Source organism: Arctopsyche grandis, chromosome 12 (assembly GCF_051622035.1).
Source record: "Arctopsyche grandis isolate Sample6627 chromosome 12, ASM5162203v2, whole genome shotgun sequence".
Classification (NCBI taxonomy): Eukaryota; Metazoa; Arthropoda; class Insecta; order Trichoptera; family Hydropsychidae; genus Arctopsyche; species Arctopsyche grandis.
The window spans coordinates 7,599,262-7,622,713 of NC_135366.1; the positions used below are offsets into that span (position 1 = coordinate 7,599,262).

The 23,452-nt window shown below is 34.3% G+C and overlaps 5 protein-coding genes across 5 annotated transcripts in view; 4 read left to right on the forward strand and 1 right to left on the reverse strand.

Moving 5' to 3' along the window:
- LOC143920219 (queuosine 5'-phosphate N-glycosylase/hydrolase) overlaps positions 1 to 23,452 on the forward strand; it is a 529,776-nt gene that overhangs the window by 189,953 nt on the left and 316,371 nt on the right. The gene's annotated exons all lie outside the window — the stretch shown is intronic.
- The window catches only part of LOC143920212 (uncharacterized), a 262,942-nt gene that overhangs the window by 1,320 nt on the left and 238,170 nt on the right, over positions 1 to 23,452 (forward strand). The gene's annotated exons all lie outside the window — the stretch shown is intronic.
- On the forward strand, positions 724 to 4,340 carry LOC143920618 (bleomycin hydrolase-like). The gene is made up of 13 exons (XM_077443565.1): positions 724 to 921; positions 1,231 to 1,388; positions 1,483 to 1,613; positions 1,688 to 1,802; positions 1,881 to 2,018; positions 2,092 to 2,212; positions 3,081 to 3,208; positions 3,279 to 3,406; positions 3,485 to 3,583; positions 3,666 to 3,780; positions 3,869 to 3,979; positions 4,053 to 4,236; positions 4,278 to 4,340. The coding sequence occupies exons 1-12, from the start codon at positions 912 to 914 to the stop codon at positions 4,155 to 4,157; spliced, it is 1,359 nt and encodes a 452-aa protein (XP_077299691.1). The 5' UTR covers positions 724 to 911; the 3' UTR covers positions 4,158 to 4,236; positions 4,278 to 4,340.
- Positions 8,347 to 17,821, forward strand: LOC143919528 (glucose dehydrogenase [FAD, quinone]-like). Its single transcript, XM_077441883.1, has 12 exons — positions 8,347 to 8,397; positions 12,399 to 12,449; positions 12,834 to 13,100; positions 15,320 to 15,494; positions 15,573 to 15,772; positions 15,844 to 15,968; positions 16,129 to 16,309; positions 16,389 to 16,649; positions 16,721 to 16,875; positions 16,951 to 17,116; positions 17,188 to 17,443; positions 17,512 to 17,821. Exons 2-12 carry the CDS (start codon positions 12,429 to 12,431, stop codon positions 17,733 to 17,735), a joined length of 2,031 nt encoding a protein of 676 aa, XP_077298009.1. The 5' UTR covers positions 8,347 to 8,397; positions 12,399 to 12,428; the 3' UTR covers positions 17,736 to 17,821.
- sqh (Myosin regulatory light chain sqh) lies at positions 17,774 to 21,546 on the reverse strand. Its single transcript, XM_077441884.1, has 4 exons — positions 21,342 to 21,546; positions 20,433 to 20,629; positions 20,212 to 20,350; positions 17,774 to 18,443 (listed from the first exon to the last, which is right to left on the reverse strand). Exons 2-4 carry the CDS (start codon positions 20,620 to 20,622, stop codon positions 18,245 to 18,247), a joined length of 528 nt encoding a protein of 175 aa, XP_077298010.1. The 5' UTR covers positions 20,623 to 20,629; positions 21,342 to 21,546; the 3' UTR covers positions 17,774 to 18,244.

A 23,452-nucleotide genomic window follows, 5' to 3' on the forward strand; every position in this document is an offset into this window, starting at 1 on the left:
TTTAACAACGGGTTTCCGGAATCCCATGGAAACCATTAGGATGACACCACTGCATGCGCCTAATTATGTCAGTGTATGTGTGCGCGGTGGCATAGTACCGAAAATAAAAGGCAAAGGCTACGTTTACACTGGTTCGGTGATTACTGGTCACAAATTACTCGTCACAAAGTCACTAAAATCTCTATAACGGAACATCTGGCAGCCGAAAACTTGAACTTGAGTGCCAAATATTGTGTATTCGCGATTTTCATGGCAAAAAATGTCTTTGTGACCACTCCAATGTGACGAATAGTCCAATTACCGTTTACAATACCGATAACTACACCCGATCCACCCGATATTTAGGAATTTTTCCATAACCAGTTTCTAAATAGCAACCACAGGTTGCAATATGGGAACTGGATATGGAAAAATTCCTAAATATCGGGTGGATCTAGTGTAGATATCGGTAGTGTAAACGTAGCCAATCGATGGCTTAGGAGAAAAAAACTCTCTTGGCTCTAGAAAATCAGGTCATAGATGGGACCGGACTCAAAAAATTGTTTCGGCTTGCCCATGATGGGGAGGAATTCGCACGGGCCATAAACTATGTCTGCCCATGGTAGTTGCCTACATCCGAATACAGATTCGGCATTAGAAGAAGAATATTTGTAAAGAAATATTTGAATTTGTTTTCAATTGCTGCTATGGTTGGAAAGAAGGGTGCTTGGAGTGGGCGCTAGTATAGAAAGCGGAGACAGCGGCGAGCAGTAGAGTAGTGAGGCGAGCGGTGAGCGGCGTGCGGTGTGTGGTGGGTGGTGAGCGGTGAGCGGCGAACGGCGATCAGTGATCGGCGATCAGTCGGCGTGAGCGCTCGAACAGGCATCAGTGAAATCAGTGGAGGTTTCGGAAAGCCTGTCTCGGCTCAACCAATGGCTACCCGTAAGTTTCTCCACTTCCGGTACATTTCAAACCACTTCTGACCACTCTTTTTTCCTTTCCGTCAACTTATTTATTTTGTCAATTTCATCCCACTGCGGTCGAAATGCGTCCGCATTCGCGGCCATTACCGCACACTTTCTCGCGTCCATGACTTGAAAACTTTCTTTCGTGATTATTTCAATTATATAATTTACGTTTATTAATTTATGACACCGTAAATTTGTCTCGATATTAATTCATTCAATTGATTTTTGCAACACTGGTAAATTTATTTGCATACAAATTTAAAGGTATAAATTTTTTTTTCAGAATCACTCACTGCTGAAACATTATCAAAACTTCGAAAGGAGTTCGAAAGCACTCCTATAAATCTTGTAGCTAGAAATGTTTGTACAAAAATCGATCCTTTCGATGCCTGCCTTTCCAGGACACAAATCGAAATCTCTCAACATGTTTTCGAATACAAGGTATTTTTTAAATTGCATTCAACATATATATGTATGTATTACAATTGAATTTATTCCAATTTATTAAAAAAAAAAAAAAACATGAAAATTTCAGGTAGAAACCGAAGGTAAGCCGGTGACCAATCAAAAAACATCTGGAAGATGTTGGCTTTTTGCCGCACTCAATGTTATGAGGTTGCCTTTTATGAAGCAACACTCCATAGAAGAATTCGAATTTTCGCAAGGGTATATTTTATTTTATTCACACCAGCAAATCATTCCGTAGAATAATATACTAAAAATGAAATTTAAAATTTCAGCTATCTCTTCTTTTGGGATAAAATAGAACGATGCCATTACTGGTTAAATTCTATTGTCGAAACTGCAAGAAGAGGCGAAAAAGTAGATGGGCGACTTGTTGCATTTTTACTCAATGTAATCATCTATTTATATAAAATTTGATTGTAATATAATTTATAATGGATTTGATTTCAGTTTTGAATGAATTTGCAGGATCCATCTTGCGACGGTGGACAATGGGATATGATTGTAAATCTTGTGAATAAATATGGCGTAATGCCAAAGAAATGTTTTCCCGAATCATTCAGCTGCGAATGCAGCCAGCACATGAACGCAATGCTAAAATCTAAAGTATTAACTTCTATATAGACTGCTGTTTTTTTTTATTATTGTTTAAAAATAACAACATACGTTGATTTTTCAGTTACGTGAGTTCGCTAAGGTTCTACGTGATTTAGTGGAATCGGGCGCAGCAGAATCGGAAATTCAAGCTACTATTGATAAACAAACAGCAATAATTTATAGAATAGTTTCTATCTGTCTCAGTGAGTATAATATATGTATATGTACATATATATTTTTTACCACATATTGTACAGAAGAAATCCTTCAATCGGGTTGATAAACTTATTGCAAATAAAATTTTGCAACATATTTCATACTCTTATTTCGCGTATGCGTAATGCTGTTACATGATACTGTGGCGATAAATAACAATTGTAAAACTTGCTGTGCATATATGTACATAATGTATAATCAGCAAATAAACAATATGATATTATCTGAGAAAGACACGTCTCATTTTCTTCTAAATTGAATTTACATATTTTATTCACACTGAGGTACACCCAAGCTTTTTCATAAATTTCTTTTTTGTGTAATTTAATCATTATGTCATTCAGTATACATTATAAGAAAAAAATACAATTTCTTCCATTGTGACTGTTCTTTTCTAACCTAGGTGAATGCACATGGGTATTAAATTGGACACGAAACACAATCCAATTGTGTACTATGACTTATAATTGCACACGTGTAAAGCTGTTTTGTTATTTTTGCGATTGATATATTAGTGTTGCATCATTTTTTTCGGAATAATCACATGTGACAATTAATTTGAGTTATTTATACCTTAAGTTTCTTACGCTGACGACTCGAAGAGCAGACACTTCTTATTTGTCAATGTCGTTCTATTGCGATAGCCTTGTTTCAATACATTTTTTTTATTTTAACATTTATTGCGTGTTTAATGATCGTATTGAAAACATTTTCACCCTTGGCTTATTTAAATCAATCTCTATCTATTATCTAAAAAAAACTATTTACTTCCACGTGATAAGTAGCATACAAAAAATTTGCAATATTTATCCATAAGTACTACTATACATCATGTATCATTTAAATTTTCATTAGGTATCCCTCCGGAAGAATTCGTTTGGGAATACTACACGAAATCAAAGCAATACAAATCTGTAGGACCCATCACACCGGTTGCATTTTACGAGACTTACGTCAAACCTGTGTTTGACGTTAATGATAAGGTCACCTTCATTACTTAATGCACATTGATTCATTTTATTATGCATTGTTACGCGATTATTTATTTTCCAGGTATGCTTAGTGACGGATCCGCGTCCAAATCACAAATACGGACTGTTGTACACTGTTGATTTATTGGGAAACGTTGTCGGAGGAAGAAGAACACTTTATAACAATCAACCCGCTTCGCTTTTGATGAAGTGTGTATTTGTTTTACGACCTGAAATTAACTTAAGTTTAATTCTTGATATAATTCAAATTTTGTACAATATTTTTAGAGTAGCCGCTGATAGCATTAAGGCAGGTGAAGCAGTTTGGTTCGGATGCGAAGTCACCAAAAGATTTGCTGGGAAATTGGGGCTCGAAGATCTGAAAATGTTAGTCGGCTTGAAGTGATTTGAAATATGCTGTACGATAAATATGCTATGACGATGTATACATTTTATTATTATATTCCAGACATGATTTTTCGCTGGTTTTCGGAACTGATATCCAAACTACTTTGACTAAAGCTGATAGAGTTATATATGGAGAATCTAGCATGACTCATGCTATGGTGTTTACAGCTGTATCTGTTAGCGTTTTATTGGTTTTATAATTAAAAAAATCAATGAGAATATGTAAAATATTAATGTTTTAACGTTTTTTTTGTTATGTTTAAGGGAAATGAAGTAGCTACTAAATTCCGCGTGGAAAACTCTTGGGGTGAAGAACGAGGGGAAAAAGGATATTTGTTGCTCACTGCTGATTGGTTCAAGGAATTTGTTTTTGAGGTATGTACAATATGATTCATGATTGGGTAAAATGATATTAATTTTTAATTAAATTCAAAACGTTTTCTTTCAGGTGGTGTGTGATAAAAAGTATGTACCTGCCGAGGTTCTCAGCGTCTTTAATCTAGAGCCTGTGACATTACCCGCCTGGGATCCGATGGGAACATTGGCTCAATAATCCGGTCAAAAAATCATGAATTTCTCACATAATTTCTCTTGCATAATTATACTTATGAAATTTTCTACCATTTGATATCACTGTACTTATGTAAACTAAAAGTATGCAGATTTTGCATAGGCATTTTAAAGCCTTCATTACTTTTCAATGTGATCGAAGGATAATTAATTTGTCGCATTTACATACATACACACATAATATTAAAATCAATAATATTGATGCAATCATAAATGTAGTGTTTATTTTTGTTATATTTTATTTTCATTTTTTAGGATAAATTTAAGTGACACCGCAGTTAATATATTAACGTGTCCTCTAAATATTTTTTTACAAAGTTTTGTATGAAAATCGAATTTTGTGTTTTGTTCGATAATCTTATCGAATTATATTAATTGTTTCTAAATTTGTGTTGAAAAATAACTAATCAAGGATAATCACTCGTATGTGACTTAATTTTTATGATGTATTCGTTTTTTTTTTTTTATATATATATATATGCTTTATCGATTTTGTCACTAAATTTTTATTATCAAAGAAATTGTCATTTTAAAATTTAAGAAATATGTAATTAGAACTCAATTATTACTTTAGCTCCGCACTTTGATATTTTATTAATTGTGTTACCTGACTACTTAGTAGATCTCGATTAACACTATACATAAATTTGCATAATTCATGAGTCTCCATTATTATAAGATGCTAGTAAATCAATTCAGCTTCCAAAACATTTATTATCAGATAATAAAACTAATTTTTTTATACTTTTATCTGACATCACAAAATGCATAATATATATATTTCCGAATTTTGAATGTGTCGATATTTAACAATTATTATTGTGCTATTCACATATACATACTTTCATTTATTATATTAGTTATGTTTATGTACTGATTTCAGTTACCATTTTAATCTGTATATGTATAAATATTGCAAAGAATGTAATGAGTCTCTTTAGTCTTCATTTATAGCAAATTTTTATATATCCATTTATATTGCCCATTTATTAGTACAAATATGAAACGATTTTTTTTTTATTATTAAATAACCCTGATCCAAAATTCTAAATTCATTAATAAAATTTACCAAATCCTTCCTATTCATATTTCAAAGATTGAAAACCACTTTTTTATATATAAGGAAAATAATAAATTTATATTATATATATACATATACGTATCGGAATGCATATGCTCTGTGTATGTACAGTTATTCAAGGAGTTTTTAAAGCCTTGTAATTTTTTTTTCCGATCGTAATCAAATTATCAACCTGTTAGTTCAGTGAACTTTTGCTCATTGATGTTATGGTAGGATTCAAGCGTCAAGTTTTTATGCTATTCAACCGAGAAGCGAAACTGTAAATTATTCCTACACTTTCTAAATACAAAATAATAAAATCAATATATCCATATTAACCCTAATCTTAATAGGGTTTGTGCAATTCGCTTCTTAAAACTTCAATTATAGAAAAACTTTGTTTAATATTCTACTATATTTTATAATACTGATAAAAATAGTAAATTTAAATAAACGATAATATGAAATGATATTGTATATCCAAAGGTAACGTTATATTCGATCATCAACTCATTCCATTCGGCCAATAATTGGTTATTGAATGTTCGTGTCAACGATACATGTCATCAAATACCCGATAATGTGGAATAAAACTGGTGGTTTTATGACCTCATATTTTTCCTTGACTAGAGAATATAGCAAAAGTCCACAGTAATTGACTACAAAGATGATTCGGATAATTAAAATTCATTATCAAAGCAATCGTGGTGATAATGATTTCATAAATTACGTGTAAATACAATAGTTTGGTATTTATATATAAAGTTTTTGCTACAACAAATCAACATAAAAGAGCTGTTTTTCACGTGCGTATACTAACGTACTTGTAAATGATAATGCAATCATTGGCCATTCAAATATTTACGGAAAAAAGGAAAGAAAAGCAGAAGTAGGTATGTAATAAATGAAAAATTGATACATGCGATGCGCAATCCAAATCCGAGTGTCTATTCATTGATGTATAATACACTAGATGGGCCCTGACGTGTGATTTTGGTCGGAGATCTTGTCTTCACTAACTGAGGGGTGCGGGGGGTTTAACTAGCGGGGAAGTTGGGAAAAAAAAGGTTTTTTTCCCTACGACGCAGCGGTACCTACCTACCTACTGAAACTGTGCATGCGCCAAAATGGAGACCAGTATAAAGCGTGAGGGCGGATCTATGTGTATTATATATCTATGTGTCCATTGCATATGCCTAATATTTATATTTGTTCAAAATTAACATTATCTTTGTAACGGCATAATTAATAATTTTCCTTCAAAAATAAAATTACGTAACACCTGTTTTAAATTTCAAAACTTACCACAGTTTGACTATCGTGGCTCTTAACCCTTTGAATGCTGACCAACGCCAACAAGTCCATGAGACTGAAAAACACCGATAGTCGTTGTTTTTTGAGTATGTAAAAAATAAACAAGAATACTACCCGCTTAGCATTTCCAGGTAAAATTGAAAAAAAAATGCATTGAACATGGGTCGTGTAATCCGTGTCAATGTTTATAAATACTGGTTCACACCGGAATTTCTAAATTTATAACCATAGCAGAATTTGTCGATGAAAACCCGTAACTGCCGAGCATTTTAGATTGTGGCTTGGCATTTAGATTGTGAGCATTACATTTTAACAACAATGTAGAAGATGAAACTAGTTTTGGAAAAATACATTCATTAATAGACTTCTTTTCTTTATTTTATATTATTACAAGATATATTATAGAGTCTAAACCAGAGAGATGTAATAATAATAGAGGGGCTCTTACGAATAAATAATTATTGTCAATTTTACGCGGTACGTCTCTATAAATACGCTACATCGCACGGAATACAATCGGATCAATTTACTTATAAAAATGTTGTTTATTGTGTGTTTTTGAATTGTATTGTGCAATTTTTACCAATGCTTGCCCATCTTGCGAGTAATATAAACAAACAGAGAAGTTTTTATCGGACATACGTCGAGCAACAAGCGTCAAATACGACTGATGCTAAAATTATTTAGATCTGTCCGTGGACAGAATGTCATTTGACAACAAAAGAACACCTAAAGCCACTTCTATTAATATTACATTTCTCTGGTCTAAACACACCTTTACAAAACTCGAAATCCTCGGCGGTAGTTATCTAGGGTTTGTTTGGATTAGCTACAATTTTTAAACCTGCTTCGATTGGATTTCTAAATAATTCTAGTTGGAAATGTTGGCGAAATTTTCAGCGTGGCGGGCTTTCAACAGAAAAGACGTCAGCACTCAAAGGGTTAAGTGAGATGATAACTAGAGGTAGGATAGCCAAGGGGCCGCTCATTGTTGCATTGTTGTAAATCCTTTGTAAAAAAGGTTCGGCAAACCTTTAACAATGCATTTACAACATTTGAACAATACGCGGCACGCTCTGGGTCCGGGCTTTAATGATAACGTTGCTATAGAAAAAAATATTTTTAATCAAAATAATACAGCTAGAATATAAAACTAAGTAATTCAACTTACTTATCGATCTTTTCCAAAGTCCTATTTAATATTATTTTCTAATAAAATATAGTTTATTCAATCAATCGAGATGTTTTATGATTTATATATTCAATTACCTCGCATATATGTATGTAGTACCGTAATAAGCAATGAAACATTTATTCCTCAATCTGTCAAGCCTATTTTGTAATCAGTATTATCTACAATAAGGAAAATCTAAATAAAAAATGGAAAAATTGTACTTTACATACAATGGAGTGGAAGAAAAATGAAACGACCAGAATTGTAAAATTTTCTAATTATGCATGAAAAAAAATTATGTATTTTTAGAACTTTCATAAAACTAATAACACTGTTCGAATCTCGAATCTTGAACCAATCAACATTTTTTATTACCAGATTCGTATTTACTGGGCATAGATCTATAATAAAAGTCATATCTCGTCTCTGAACCATTTTTCGTGTCGAACAGTGTAATTGGATTCACTTTTGTATGACTATTTCATGTTATGTTTTCATCACTAATGTAAAAATTGTATTATATCATAATACATACATATATCCATCGCTTCAACAAACTGTTTGAGAGTCGTTGTCCAGAGGAGTCTGTAAGTTAAAAACGACAATAATACAAGTTACTCCTTCATTCGCTTCGACATCATCACTACTGAAGCTTCTCTCACGGTTTTTTCCCATGTACGTATATTCATCAATATATTAATATATCATGTCTCATTTTGGCTACATATACATATGTACAAAGGGAGGCAAAAGTAATTCTCCAGTTTATTTTTTATATAAATTATGAACGAACACTGAAAAAACATAATCGAGATTTTTTTTTAATTTGTAAGTGAGTGTTTACGTGTGTTTTGAAGATGATTCGAATACCGTTAATCGTATCAAACTGAAACTTAGTAATAGTTACTGATATGTTTGTCGTTACGGAAATTTTGCCTTAATTAAATGGGGTTTTTCCTCAATTGATTCGACGCATCTAAAATCTGATTAGAAGTATACTCATATGTTGAAATATTATAAAAAGAATCGCTTAGAGTTACAAGTATTGATCTTCACAATCCGGGATTGAAAATCCAAAATATGTGAAAACGTGTATCGAGAACGTTCTCATAGCCGATATGTGTAGGTCATTATCGAATTTCGTTTTTGATACTTCTTATATTTCTCGAATACGTAAACAAAGTAATGGATTGGTCATATTGTTTTTATACATTACGCGCGGAAAATTATATCAGATAAATGCGAATCGTATTGTTCTCAGAAACACTCTTTTTATAGAGTTTTTTTTCCTTTACTTTTTATCAAGATTTCTGTGATATCTTTCGAGGTCTTTATACACGGTTCTATCGATTTAAACTTCTTCACGATTGCATGAATTTTTGATGTTAATGGTGCGATTCGAATCTCTTAAAATCTATTTAAAAAACCAGCTATTTATTGACAGCGATCGGTTATTTTACTGATACAAGATTAAGAATTTGATTCGTTTTAAAATCTTGTACTATAATCTAATATATAATTTCGAAAGAGATTTTGTATGTTTGTATCTTTGGTTGGGAACTTCGAAAACAAAACAAAGTTTCTATGATGACAATTCAATTGGTTGAATATTATATTTTTTTCGATTCAAATAAATTTAATTAAAAAACAAATGAATTGTATTAATCAAATGAAATGTTATCAAATGAATTGTATAAATTTAATTAAAAAACAAATGAATTTAATTAAAAAACGAATGAAACTAGTAGATTCGCCATGTTTAAGCTGTTTATATTACAAATACTGAGCGAAGCCGGGTAAAACAACTAGTTAAATATAAAATAGTAAAGGAATTTTTACCTCGCTTTGTCTTATTGATATTTAGAAAGTATTTTTTTTATCCATCTTTACAATCAACAAAATTGCATGATTTCCTTTGTTTTATACAATAAGTAATTTAAAATTTTAATACGTTTATTTTTTTTTCTCCTGAAAGCATCTTTTACATATCCAATTAACTGACCTCTTTACATCTTGTTATTTTTCCAATTCGTTGTCCTTTGTTCGTTTTGTTATTGAAAATCGCAAAAAGTCTTTGTAGAATCATTTTGTAAAACACGACACGAAAAATGGTTTTCGATTATGTATATAGAAACAAAGCTAATGGTAATACCTAATTAGCATTTTATCACGATACTGGGATAATGAACCACGTAATTAGTGTAAAAATGAGTATCAATGTCGTATATCGAATTCACAATAGTCATAATTAGTTCGTGATTTTACAATCGTCATAATTGTAGAGTTTTCTTCACGGTTTGAAGAATCATGGAAATCTCAAACATGAAATTTTCCTATGAAATACGTGACTGAACACTGATTACCATCGATAGTTTCACATACATATATTCATCAACTTCCTCATTAACTTTTTAGATGATTGTTATATTACACACAGATTTAAATATTTGCTGCTTTGGCCTTTCATTTGGATCCTGCACCCACCCCTACGCAACAATAGCTTAAAAATATTTTTACACCATTTTTTTTATTACACTGCGTTTAGTGGTTTATTTCCTTATGATTCAATGTATGTATGTATTAAAAGGAGGTACATATAATTCAATAAATGCTGCAAAGCGAATTTGGCCTTTTATTTGGATCCTGAACTCGCCCCTACGCAACTATACCATTAAAAATGTCCATGTCAAAATTTTTCAAAAAAAAAATTCAATTACATATGGACTTAATAATAAACTAGTTGTTTTACCCGGCTTCGCTCAGTATTTGTAATATAAACGGCGTAAACATGGCGAATCTAATAGTAAATATTCATTTGTTTTTTTATTAAATTTATTTGAATCGAAAAAAATATAATATTCAACCAATTGAACTTTGAACGTCATAGAAACTTTGTTTTGTTTACGAAGTTCCCAACCAAAGATACTTACATATATACATACATACTTACATACAAAGTCTCTTTCGAAATCATATATTAGATTACACACATATACACATTTTCTAAACACTATCAAAATGTGATCAGGGATCAATACTCAGTCTAAATTTTTCACGATCAACAAACTTAATCTACCCATACTTCGAATATGTATGTATGTATGCAGGGCCGGCGCGTCATATTTTTCTTGTATGTGCGGTTCAATTTTTGGCGCCTTTTCTAAAAAAAATTCCGTTTTTAACAAAAAAAAAACCGTTTCTAAAATTAAAATCTCGATAATTTAAAAAAAATATATCGCTATTTTCGGTGAATAGTTTGTCTGAAGACCCTCTAAGTGCAATATTGTACCCTCTAAATGCAATAGGCCATCGTTAAAATAATTGAAATTATTCTTTTGAGCAACTCATCCCAATGTTTGACCTCGCTCAAATATAAATTATTTGCTATACAATCGATAGCTTGATTTGTTTAAAGCCTCTTTTTTAAACCACTCTACTTCTCATAAAAAGCAAAATGACGAGTGCTTCCCTCGTGCCCCTTTAATAAAGCCGTCATGTGTCTCAAATCGTTATAACCAACTTTTGCCAAAGCAAATTCTCCAATGTTCTTCGTTGGAAATATATTTTGTTAAAAGATCTCCCTACAGTGTCTTTTGGGTAAAAATGAATTAAAACTTGGATTAGTCCTTTCAAAAATATATGTAGTTTCAATTTGATTATTCTGTAGTTTTTCCGGCCAATCCGTTATATTATAAAAATTATTGCTGCCTGTGGTCTCCGCTGCATTTTTTGAAATGCCCAATTCACTTTCGGACATTTCATCCTGTTCAGTTACACTTTCAGACATTTCATTATGTTACCCTTTCAGATATTTCATTCAGTTCTGTTACACTTTAAGACATTTCATCCTGTTCAGTTATACTTTTAATACCAGACCGCTCGTCGATTATAATTTTATTCTCGCGCCCATCCCATAAATGATGTAACGTATAGACTCTTAAATCTCGTTCCATTTAATATTAACACTTTTTTTTCACAAAATGTAAAGTTTTTTGAGCTAGTTTGGCGCCTTTTTTGGTCTCGCGCCTCTGTGCCAAGCACCGCTTCCACAGGCCACGCACCGGCCCTGTATGAATGTATTTACATACATATGTAGATAAAGTGAAAATGGGTGACCGTGAAAAAGTCAAAGTGAAAAAGTCGAAAATATTCGTTTATCATGCATACATATGAAAAACGGTTAGTTAGTTAGTATAGTATAGTTAGTATAGTATAGTTAGTATATATGTACATACATGCGCGAGCAGGATACAACATATATGCGCGGATACAACATACATGTTAGATATACATGCGCCAGCAGGATACAACAGGAACAAGAGGAACAGTCTTTTCCTCCCGTATCCTGCGCGCGCACATTAAACAAGGCTGTATGACCAAAAGAGACATAATTTTACCGCATGCCACTGATATATATTATATATACATAGTACGTTTACCATGCACTCTTTTTTTTTTGATCTTTCGACTTTCGATCTTTGCCCTCCGATGTTTGCTTTTTCGACCTTTTCACTTTCGGTCCCGTGAGGTAGACCCAGTGAAAATATTATAATCTCGAAATCATCAAAATGAAGAATGGTATACAATTTTGCCAAGTGTTAAATTCGCGATGAAACAACTGGTGTCAGTTTAAGTGCCTTTCAATGAAAACAACTCATCTTTATTATATATTTCAGATTGATTCGAAGAAACTATAAAGCAAAAACATGGATATCTCCTTTGGAGAGGTAATATATTATTATAATAATAATTTTATTTAGCTTTAATTTTTACAATGGAACTAGCCCGTATTAGTAATCTTTTAACATCCGCAACTTAACTTTTTTTATTTTGTACATTATATATATGATGATTGATGACAATAAAAACCCATTAACTGACATATTTTGTGAAATTCTATTGTTATAATTTATGTTCAAATTCCATCAACAATTACAAAATAAGTGTCAGTTGATACTTTTTTACCATTTTTTTTTAGTTTACTTCTTTGTTGTATGGAATAGCTTCTCGAATTTGGGCATTTAGAAAATATATCAGTGTGGCTTAGTTCTATTTAAGAAAACTATGTACGTCTTCTTATTATATGCAGTACATTCAGAATTCTTTTTCAGACTTGTGGCTGTAAAGGCTACAGCGTGAGGAGCGACATTTTATCAGAGTATGGACCGAGCATGGCCAACTCTTGCGGCGGTGGAAACTTCGTGGTTTTCATGACCATACTAGAGGCTTTCATCAGAGGACGATGCGACCTTTCAGATCCTTGTAACCGCGTCAAACCTCACTCCGAACCAGATTACGAATACGATTTCATCGTCGCCGGTGGGGGCACTGCTGGGGCTGTAGTCGCCTCCAGACTCTCCGAAAACCCCAAATGGAAGGTGAGGCTTCGAAGCTGAATTAAACATTTTCATAGGAATAAAATTTATTCCAAACACTCGGTGAGCGATGAACTCTTGGCCTCATTTGGGGGCAGTATAACGAAAGGCGATCCTGTTCGTATACTGTCACAACCGTTAACCACTCTTCTCGTTTCACATAACAAAATCCTACAAACCGGTCTTTGAAGTGGTTAATTTTGAACTTGACGTGATCAATGGAAGGAAGCAGCTTTAATTATACTGCTAGCGTGTTGTAAATGTCGGCCGTTAGACATTTAAATCTCAAATCATTTAATATACATATATACCTTTTACTATGCATATGTACACGCTTCCACCATTGATGAATGTGGTCTACATTTAGAATCTAGGATATAACGGCTAGCATACAGAATATAAGAGCCGTTACATCCTAAATGCCTCGAAAGCTATGACACAACGTAACTTTAAAGTCACACATAGTAAAGAAGTAAACTATTATGAGAGACATGTATGTATGTACTGTTAAATCAAAAAAAAATTAACTAAAATCTTTTTACGAGTTTTATAGGAAGGTCACAGTATTAATCTTTGATGAATGGAATCAAATAAAGACATTCAACCGTTGTTTAATCAGGGTAGTTGACGTAACGGCTCGTGAGATTTCGTAGCGGGGGGGCTGCAGAGATTATTCAGGCTGTAGTAGCTCGTTAACCAAACCGGTGATCGAATGAAAAAAAAAATATCTTGAATATGTACTATACTGGGAGGTCTGCAGCCCCGCAGCTCATGTAGATGACAAAAATAGCATGCATTTGTACTGTACTGTGAGGACTGCAGTCCCGCAGCTCATACGGACGAGCCGCCACTGGAAGTTGTTTATTTGGAAAATCAGCTTCATCGACGAGTAAATTACTATCGGCAAATTGTTTGCTTATCTGTATGTATGCTCAGTAGATGCAGTGGTGTAGTGCTAAATAAAAAAGTACCAGGGCAGTGTTTAATTTTTACGACCCCCCCCCCCCCCGCTTTTTCGTTACTTAAAAAATATGTATCCTAATATTGGTAGTACAAATATTTATAAAAAAAATCAATTGCTAATTAATTTGTAAAGTCAATCAAAATGGTCTTGAGTAAGGCTTATTATTTTTTGCAATATAATATACAGTTCTGAAAATTTTGTTAGATGATTCGATTTCTATGTCTATAACTTTTCCAATGGGTTGTTGTTTGGCTGTTTTTTTAATTTTTTTTCTGCACTCAAATGGGCATTTGAATAAGAATACAGTAGTAGTCATCAAATGTTGAAACGAGAGTCTGCTCATAATATTTGGTATACAAAATTTTATATCAAATATAAGCAAAAATATTTTCTAATTGTAATCGAAAAACAATTTTTATATCAAAGTACCAGGGCGGCGACCTGGCCCGACTACACCACTGAGTAGATGGCACTCCTTCACCAACCGCCATAAATTGACCTTATTATTATTATTGTAACGTGGGAACATTATGGGGATTATCCGCTGTCCAAGTGCATTCGGGGGTTTCAACCCTAAACGGATGATTTTTTTTGTTGAGATGATATGTAAATAATCGTTGAGATAGACATTTTTTTATTAATATGCATCTTTACAAGATAAATTGTTAAATGATTTCACCAAAAGATACAAATCCAGCTTCCATAAGACGTCTTCTTACGGTTTCCGAAGAAAATTTTAAATTTCATTCCCATTTCACTTCTGCAGCTAGCTCAGAAGGTCCGTTTTTGGAATTTTGAAAGACAGGGTCGTTTAACAATGGAGACCCCCGAATTAGCCTAACGGGACGCAATAAGTGGCTGGTAGAATTCTCAGAACCTGAGAGCGTGAGACTCACTTAAAACTGTACGTGCCTAAACAATGGATAAATAAATGGATCGGGGAAGCTGTGGTGGGCAACTTTCCCTTTAAAAGGAGGTACTCTTGGTACAGTGATGATTCTGGAACGAGTGCTGAATCATTCAATAAATGATGTGAAGCGACTTTGGCTTTTCATTTGGATCCTCAACCCACCACTACGCAATATTATTTAATATCATATGTACATATATTATTATCATTTGTATTATTTATATGGACGATGGGTATTGCACTATTCTCTCTATCGTCTGGAATAAAAAGTTATTATTTTTATTAATAAAAATTCATTGTTCTTCATCTCCAAACCTCCGAATTTTTTCAATAATTGCATACTCTTAGGTATTACTTGTGGAAGCTGGAGGTGATGAGCCCCCAGCTGCTGCTGTACCATCAATGATAGCATCGTACTGGGGAGACCCAGCGATGGATTGGAACTATAGAACCGAACCAGAGTCCAACGCTTGTTTGGGAGAACCTGAACAAAGATGCTCATGGACAAGAGGAAAAGTATTGGGTAAAATAAAATCAACTACTTTCACAACATGCATACAATTCTAGTGTATTCTAAGTATGTTATTAAATATCGCAATAGGTGGTTGCAGTGTGACTAACGGCATGATGTACATGCGAGGTCACAAAAGAGACTATGACGATTGGGAGAAATCTGGAGCTCGTGGTTGGGCATGGAAAGATGTATTGCCCTTCTTCAAAGTATCCGAAGACAATAGGCAAATTGGTACTTTGGTCTCATCAGAATTTCATGGCTCTGGAGGCTACCTCACTACACAACAGGTAAATATTGAATAATAATTTATGACCCAAGATTCTACATAATTAATTGTTAATGATTTTTCGAACCATAGTTTCCTCATCAACCAGCGATTGCAAAAGATATATTGAATGCAGCAGAGGAAATTGGATACGGAGTAACGAATGATTTGAACGGGGATAACTTCAAAGGGTTTACCACTGCCCAAACAAATAATAGGTGAAATATTTTATGACAGGTCTACATATAATAGTTGAATATTTGATTTTAAAGTTACAAAATAGTACTAGTGGTCAAAATCCTATATATTTGCAATATGTCCTGTTCAACTACATTTCTGAATATAAGAATGTCTTATAAATAAATCTAATATTTTTAGAAATGGTAGTAGGATGAGTACAGCCACAGCCTTTTTACGGCCAGCAAGTGGAAGGAGTAATTTGCATGTAATGTTAAATTCCACTGCAACTCGGGTAGTTATAGATCCAACAACGAAAGTCGTGTTCGGCTTAGAATTCATGTATAAAGGCAAAAAAAAAGTTGCAAAATCTAGTAAAGAGGTTCGTCCGAATGCAAAAGAATTTTAAATAAATCACAAAAAAACTTAATAATTAAACATTAACAAAAAAATTTAATCAGGTCATACTATCAGCTGGTGCATTGAATTCCCCCCAACTTTTGCTCCTTTCGGGCATAGGACCAAAAGAAGATCTGACAAAACTTAACATTCCGGTTATACATCACCTACCAGGCGTCGGTAAAAACTTACATAACCACGTAGCCAGCTTTGTAGACTTCAAACTAAATAAAGAAAATGCTACACAATCTTTAAATTGGGCAACGGCGATGGAGTACATGTTGAAGAGAACGGGAGCTCTATCATCAACAGGTCTATCGCAGGTGAACATAACAAATAATAGAACAAAATATCATACAAACATTTCTCTTATTTAATATTAAAACATTTTTAGATGACCGGAGTTCTCAATTCTAAATACGCAGAGCCTAACGGAAACCACCCAGACGTTCAAATGTTCTTCAGCGGCTATTTGGCCGGCTGTTCGAGGACAGGTCAATTATTCGAACCATTAAATACGAATAACGAAGACGAAAAAACCACAATATCGTAAATAGACATGCAATTGCAATTATGTACGTATACATCATAAGATTTTCAATTTAATATCATATTCGCTCACAGAATCCGACCAGTATATTTACACCCAAAAAGTAGAGGATATTTAACGTTAGCATCCAAAGACCCGACTGCTCCTCCGTTGATGTACCCTAATTATTTGACCGAACCGGAAGATATCGACGTGCTCGTTGAGTCCATAAAAATGGCGTTAAAGTTCGGCGAATCGAAGGTTTTTGTTGTAATTTGAATCGTTTAATATTTTATTCGTTCAGGTTTTTAGTTGATGCTCTATAATTTTAGATTTTAAGTGAAAAATACGGAATAGAAGCAGACAAAACTCCAATCCCAGAGTGCGCATCGCAAGGAGAGTGGGGAACTGATGCATACTGGAGGTGTATGGTTAAAGTGGCAACGGGTCCGGAAAATCATCAAGTCGGTACATGCAAAATGGGATCACCGCAAGATTCATTAGCAGTAGTCAGTAATGAACTGAGAGTGTTCGGAATAAAAGGTCTTCGTGTAATAGACGCTTCAATTATGCCCATAGTTCCATCAGGTAAGTTGATATTCATAGTGTTATTTGATTTTAAATATATTTTATTATTGATTATATTAATTGTTCAGGCAATACGGCTGCGCCTACAATAATGATCGCAGAGCGAGGATCAGCGTTCATTAAAAATATGTGGAATTGGAACAAACCTCCAATAGTTCATGATCATTTTAGCTCTACTGATTTGAAAAGAAATTGTGGCGGAGTACGCACAGACACAAATGATGTGAAGATAGACATACAAACTCAAGAACGTGAAGTTGTAGATTGGCACAAACGACATGTTCACTTATGAGGATTAGATATATGTATGTAGATAATAATAAATTATATATATATAATATAGAATGAATTTATAATATTTTTATTCAATAAAAATGTAAAAAACATTATTTCAATCCTACATATATAAATTAGTTACATTCAAATTTTTCAGCGGCTATTTTTTAGAAGTATGTATATTAGTAGATGTTGTATTTTTTTTATTTTTTTAGATTGTAATAAACTATCATAAAACATAAGAAAAAGAAATGCAATGTAATAATATAAATACAACACATTCGAAGTGAAACAACTCTAAAAAATGTACAACTTGGAATAGAAACAAGATTTATGATAAAACAAGCTAGAACAAATCCGTTTAAATTTTGAACATAAAATTCATTAAAAAAAAAAAAAGCAAAGGAATGCCGAATTGTATTATAAAATTATGAATACGTATTAGTAAACTTAAAAAAACGAATAATATACTGATTGGTTTAAATTTTTATAGATCTAAACGAAAACAGAATTCTCTATGGGAAATTATTGCTCGTCCTTTTCCTTGGCGCCGTGTTTTAAAATACGGGTGAATTCAACATAGTCGAACAGCCCTCCCATGCGGATCGGTGCTTCTCTGTACATCTCGTCAACGTCTTCATCAGAAAATCGGTCACCCATTGTGGTCAACAGTTCTCGTAAACGCTCCTCATTGATCACACCATTATTTTCCTCATCAAAACAACTATAAAAAAAAAACCATAAAATCATACAGTGAGCATTTTCAAACTGATAACGGAAATATTATGTAATGTACATATGAGCCGTTATATTTGAAAATGGCTGAAATCCAATATTCAGTTTCAAACACACTATTTCTGTTCGACTTAATCCACAAATTGTTATCACTTCTTTTAATTCGATATGTCCAGAATCTCAGAACAGCAGAATAAATGTATTACAGCTCACCAGTATTTTTAAATATTGTTAAATACAAAACATTATATTTAATGTTTTCTCGAAATGAAGAAACGTAGACTTTCATATATAATGGCTCATATGAATATGATTGAATAATACAGATGAACGTTTTCAAGTTCAATAAACAGTAAATATTTGCTACTCTCAACTATTATTATAGGATTTATGATGTCAAAACATTATTCATGATCCTTATAATAATACGTCCATATTAGGGATTCCAAATACCGATACTATCCGACCGGTTTCTACCGGTTTTTAGTCAAAATTCGAACTTCGGTAATACTGGTAGTACAAAATAGACTACCGGTAGTAACGAAATGTAATAATTTCAATTTTATGTTAAGCAAATTGTTTTGAATTTAGAAGAAAACGTTGTATCGGCTAGTTTGTATGGATTAGTCAAAGAATGAGTTAAGAGAACACTCAACATCCCTTTGAATGTTGACTAAAGCCAATCGGGATTTTGCTAAAAAGTCCATGGGCCTGTATAACGCCGATAGGCGTTGTATTTTGAGCATGTACAAAGTAAACAAGAAGCTAAGCCTTTCCAGGTAGCATTGAAAAAATATGCATTGAATATGGGTCGTGTAATCCACGTCAAGTCAATGTTTATTAAGACTGGTTTACACTGGAATTTCTGAATTTATAACCATAGCAGAATTCCCCGATGGAAATTCCTAACTGCCGAGTGTTTAAGGTTGTGGCTTGGCATTTATGTAGATTGTGAGCATTACATTTTAACAACAATGAAGAAGATGGTAAATACATTCATTAATAGACTTATTTTGTTTATTTTATATAGTTGCAAGATATATTAGAGAATCACCTTAGAAACACACCTTTACAAAACTCGAAATCCTCGGCGGTAGTTATCTAGGGTTTATTTGGATTAGCTACAATTTTTATACCTGCTTTCTATTGGATCTCTAAATAATACCAGTTGGAAATGTTGGCGAATTTTTTAGCGTGCCGGGCTTTCAACAGAAAAGACGTCAGCACTCAAATCGTTAATTAACCTGATATTCAAAGGAGCCGCTAAGAGTATCATAAATTTAAAATCAAAGATAAAGTATGCCCAAAATATCATATTTATACTTGAGACTATTTCCGAATACATAAAATATTGATTTTGACTGTTAATAATGAGAATCCTCGTCGCCTTACAATTTTTTTGGAAACCTATTTTTTTCACTTGAAAATTGATTGAATAAAGAAAATAATATCGAAAAGTTAATTTTTCCAAATAAAAATTCTTCAAATCAAGGATAAATATATTTAGTGTTTTTTGACTCAAACCGTTCGTTAATACGCGCAGTGTAAAAGGCTCAACGCATTATTTTATAATTAAGAAAATAATAAATAAATTAAAATAATTATTGATTAACCTACAACTAATCGATTAATATTTAATTGGTAATTAAATGAATTTTATTGCACAAATTGCTTGAATAAATCAATACCGTTAGATATCGGTATTGGGAAATGTTGGTATTTTTGGGATCCCTAGTCAATATATACAAACATAGTACCCGAATGCATTCTTGATCACATCTTCAGGATCGGTGCCTTGCAGACGTTCACCGAAGAGCGTCAAAAACATTGTGAAATTAATAGGGCCGGGCGCTTCGTTCATCATTCCTTCCAAATAGTCTTCCGTAGGATTTTTACCTACAAATCAAAATCATTTTTTTTTAACATTTTCATTTATAATTAATTGTATTGAAAATATAAAACCGATAGAGATATATACCTAAAGACGCTAGCATATCGTGCAAGTCGTCCTTATCTACGAAACCGTCACGATTTTGGTCGATCATGTTAAAGGCTTCTTTGAATTCGGCAATCTGAGCCTGATCGAACATGGCGAAAACATTGCTGGTGGCTCTCTGGGCTCGTTTCTTCGTCGTTCCACGACGACCGGCTGCTTTGCGGGAAGACATATTGTATCTGCAACACACAAGAATAATGCATTTTTTTTTTAATGCGAATTACACTTCGAGAAATGTTATTGAAACGGTGCACATGTGCAAGTGCAAATAAGTAGGTCGACAGTGACTAAGATGTTTACTTTTTAGGAACGTACAAGGTGACGAAACATGACCATATATGGACAAGAACAGACGGTAAACTTTTCCTTTTAATTCACAGCAAACATCTGTCGATTTAAACGCAATTTTCACCACGAGAATATAAAATTACATAAAAAAATGATATAAACATAAATAGATTAATTCTAATACATATATAGTGTATATTTGATATAAAAATGAAGTCAAAACTCATTAACGCATGATATCGAGCTATAATATTTGATTATAATTTCATGTGAGGTATATTTACAATACGATATATAAATAAATACGTATATGGAGATCAACAAGCAATGACAATAGAAACCGAAAGTAGAACAAAGACATGTGTCAATTCACAACTGAATCTATTTATAATCAATCAATCACTCAAAGGGATTAAACAGCCATAGCCATTTATATTGTTTAATAATATGGACGACTTCAGGTGTGGTATGTGGGGGGCCCTTTTAATAGGGTAATACGTCACAGCTGTGTGGATTCGCGGGAGTATTTACGAAGGGAATCCAGGGTGTGGAGTCACGGAGGGTGGAGTGGGGTGGGGTGGGGTGGGGTGGGGTGGGGCTCACCGAAGACTATGGACGAACTGGATCGAGAATTATCTTCGGAAGGCCGACACGGATTCGAAGGAGACAGAAATCGCAAAGACGGCCGCAACGGACAGACCGCACCCTAATGTTGAGCTGACTAATCACAAACAGTGTGGCCAGCGCTATGACAAAACCGACCGCAATTCAGTGTGGCCATCACTTCTAGAGTTTCGCCCAAGTGCATGACCACTTTTAGCCCTGCGCTGCAAACGATTGCAAACCAAGCGCCCGCATGCTCATTTCGTACTTTTGTCTCGGCTTTTGCCATTTTAAACTTGCCAGAAAGATCCAACTCAATTTTAAGAATTGCCAATCATCAATGTACATCGAAATGTCATCTGCGCAACCCCATGAATATCTCGGCTTTCGTAAATGCTGAATTTCAAACAGTTAAAATCCAATCGAAAGAGCATGCAGGCTGGTGGTTTGCAATCATTTCACCGCTACGAAATTCGCGTGCACGAATCTCCCGGCCCACGAAAATTCGGCGTACAGAAAACTGCGCAAATGATATTGCACGAATGCTATTTTTCACGAGATTTTTATTATTATTGTAGAACGCGGGCAGGTGTGTTGACCGTATCCCGCGGCCTATGTAAACACTTTTGTGTTTGTAAGAGGATCGTTTATTTATGTTCAGTTGATACAAGAGTGTGGCGGCTCGCTATATGACATGGTCGAGTTCGGTCACCTTCCTGCGAGTTGGGACTGTAAGACAGGGAAGGTATGTTGACCGTATCCCGGTCTAACGTTCGTTGAGGGGGTCACCAGTGTAAGATAGCCAATTTAATAGTCGGCGGTCACCAGTGTAAGACAGGGAAGGTATGTTGACCGTATCCCGGTCTAACGAAACACGTGTTGTGTAGTTTGAAAGAGGATATTTATTTTCGTTCAATTTGGTACAATGGTTATTGTATGTACGAAGAGGTTTCTTCGGAGAAGTGATCTGTATGAACTCCAGAGGCTCACTCTGCCGGTGGAGGTTGCTGCGTTGCTTTATATTCCTTCTGGCTTGAAGCGGGGCGTGTGCAAATCCTTTGTTCTTCGTTTCCCGGACACGTGTTTGACCTATATTCGAGACGCGTGCTCGGGGTCAGCGTGCCGTGGTTTTTGTTCGTGGTTTTATGGGTTCAGCGCCTGGGCGTGTTTCGTTTGAGCGTGTGCCATGCGTTAATGGGGGAAGCGTGTTCTTCCTTTGTTCTTCGAGCACGGTCACATCGTTGTCCTTGAGTTTATGCGTGTTTGAACAGGATCGATGATGAGATAATATAGCATGAGTTGTACTACATGCCTACAGGACCAACTCGACCGTGTTCAGAGTTGCTACGTCACTCCGACTTCGGCTGCCATAATAAAAACACGTGCATCAACAAGCCAGTCATCTCATTCGTTCCATCCCCTATAAGAGTTTGTACATATGAGGGAGGTAGTTGCTGAGCTTCGAAGGAGTGAGCTGGCTGAACGCCAGAGGTTCACTCTAGCGTCTGGAACTGGTGCATTGGTTTATATATTGTAGTTCGATGCGTGCTGTGTGCAGATGTCTTTGCCTTCAGATCACGTGTTTTAGCTGTATGATGACATCACATGCGAGATTAGTTCTGCATGTTTGTACAGGAGCGATGATGATGCCCTCGTAAGATTTGTGTATTGTTGTGAAATATATCAGATCACTGGCTTTGTGGCACAGTTGTAATAGCACAAGTTGTGCTATATTCCTACATAATCATTAAAAAAATTATATTTGCGCTGATTTCTGTACGCCGAATTTGAATCCGCGAATCCACGCCGAATCCGCGCACGCGATTTTCAGGTTAACCTGGTAGCGATTCACTTTTGCGATGTAATCACCGAACCATTAAACTTAGTTAACGTTATGCACACTGTATGTCATTTAAAAAAGGCCAAAAACAAATCTTCTTTTTCGTTCTTTCTTAGCGTTAGCCCGGCTTTACACGAGCAGGATGGATTAGACCGGCACCACGCCTGTGCCGGGTACTAGGAGCAGTATTGTATGAATGCGTATGCAATGTTTCAGACGGGCTGAATGAATTCTAACCGGTGGATTCATCCAACCCGTCTGTGACATTGCA

Excerpts from the sequence above, each read along its gene's own strand:
- sqh (XM_077441884.1), bottom strand. The coding sequence starts at position 20,622 with ATGTCTTCCCGCAAAGCAGCCGGTCGTCGTGGAACGACGAAGAAACGA. Across the intron at positions 20,351-20,432 it reads CGATATGCTAGCGTCTTTAG|GTAAAAATCCTACGGAAGAC; the intron begins GTATATATCTCT and ends TTTGATTTGTAG. Across the intron at positions 18,444-20,211 it reads GTGATCAAGAATGCATTCGG|TTGTTTTGATGAGGAAAATA; the intron begins GTACTATGTTTG and ends TTTTTTTTATAG.
- LOC143919528 (XM_077441883.1), top strand. The coding sequence starts at position 12,429 with ATGGATATCTCCTTTGGAGAG. Across the intron at positions 15,495-15,572 it reads GACAAGAGGAAAAGTATTGG|GTGGTTGCAGTGTGACTAAC; the intron begins GTAAAATAAAAT and ends ATATCGCAATAG. Across the intron at positions 16,310-16,388 it reads TTGCAAAATCTAGTAAAGAG|GTCATACTATCAGCTGGTGC; the intron begins GTTCGTCCGAAT and ends AAATTTAATCAG.
- LOC143920618 (XM_077443565.1), top strand. Across the intron at positions 1,803-1,880 it reads TTGTTGCATTTTTACTCAAT|GATCCATCTTGCGACGGTGG; the intron begins GTAATCATCTAT and ends ATGAATTTGCAG. Across the intron at positions 3,407-3,484 it reads CCCGCTTCGCTTTTGATGAA|AGTAGCCGCTGATAGCATTA; the intron begins GTGTGTATTTGT and ends CAATATTTTTAG.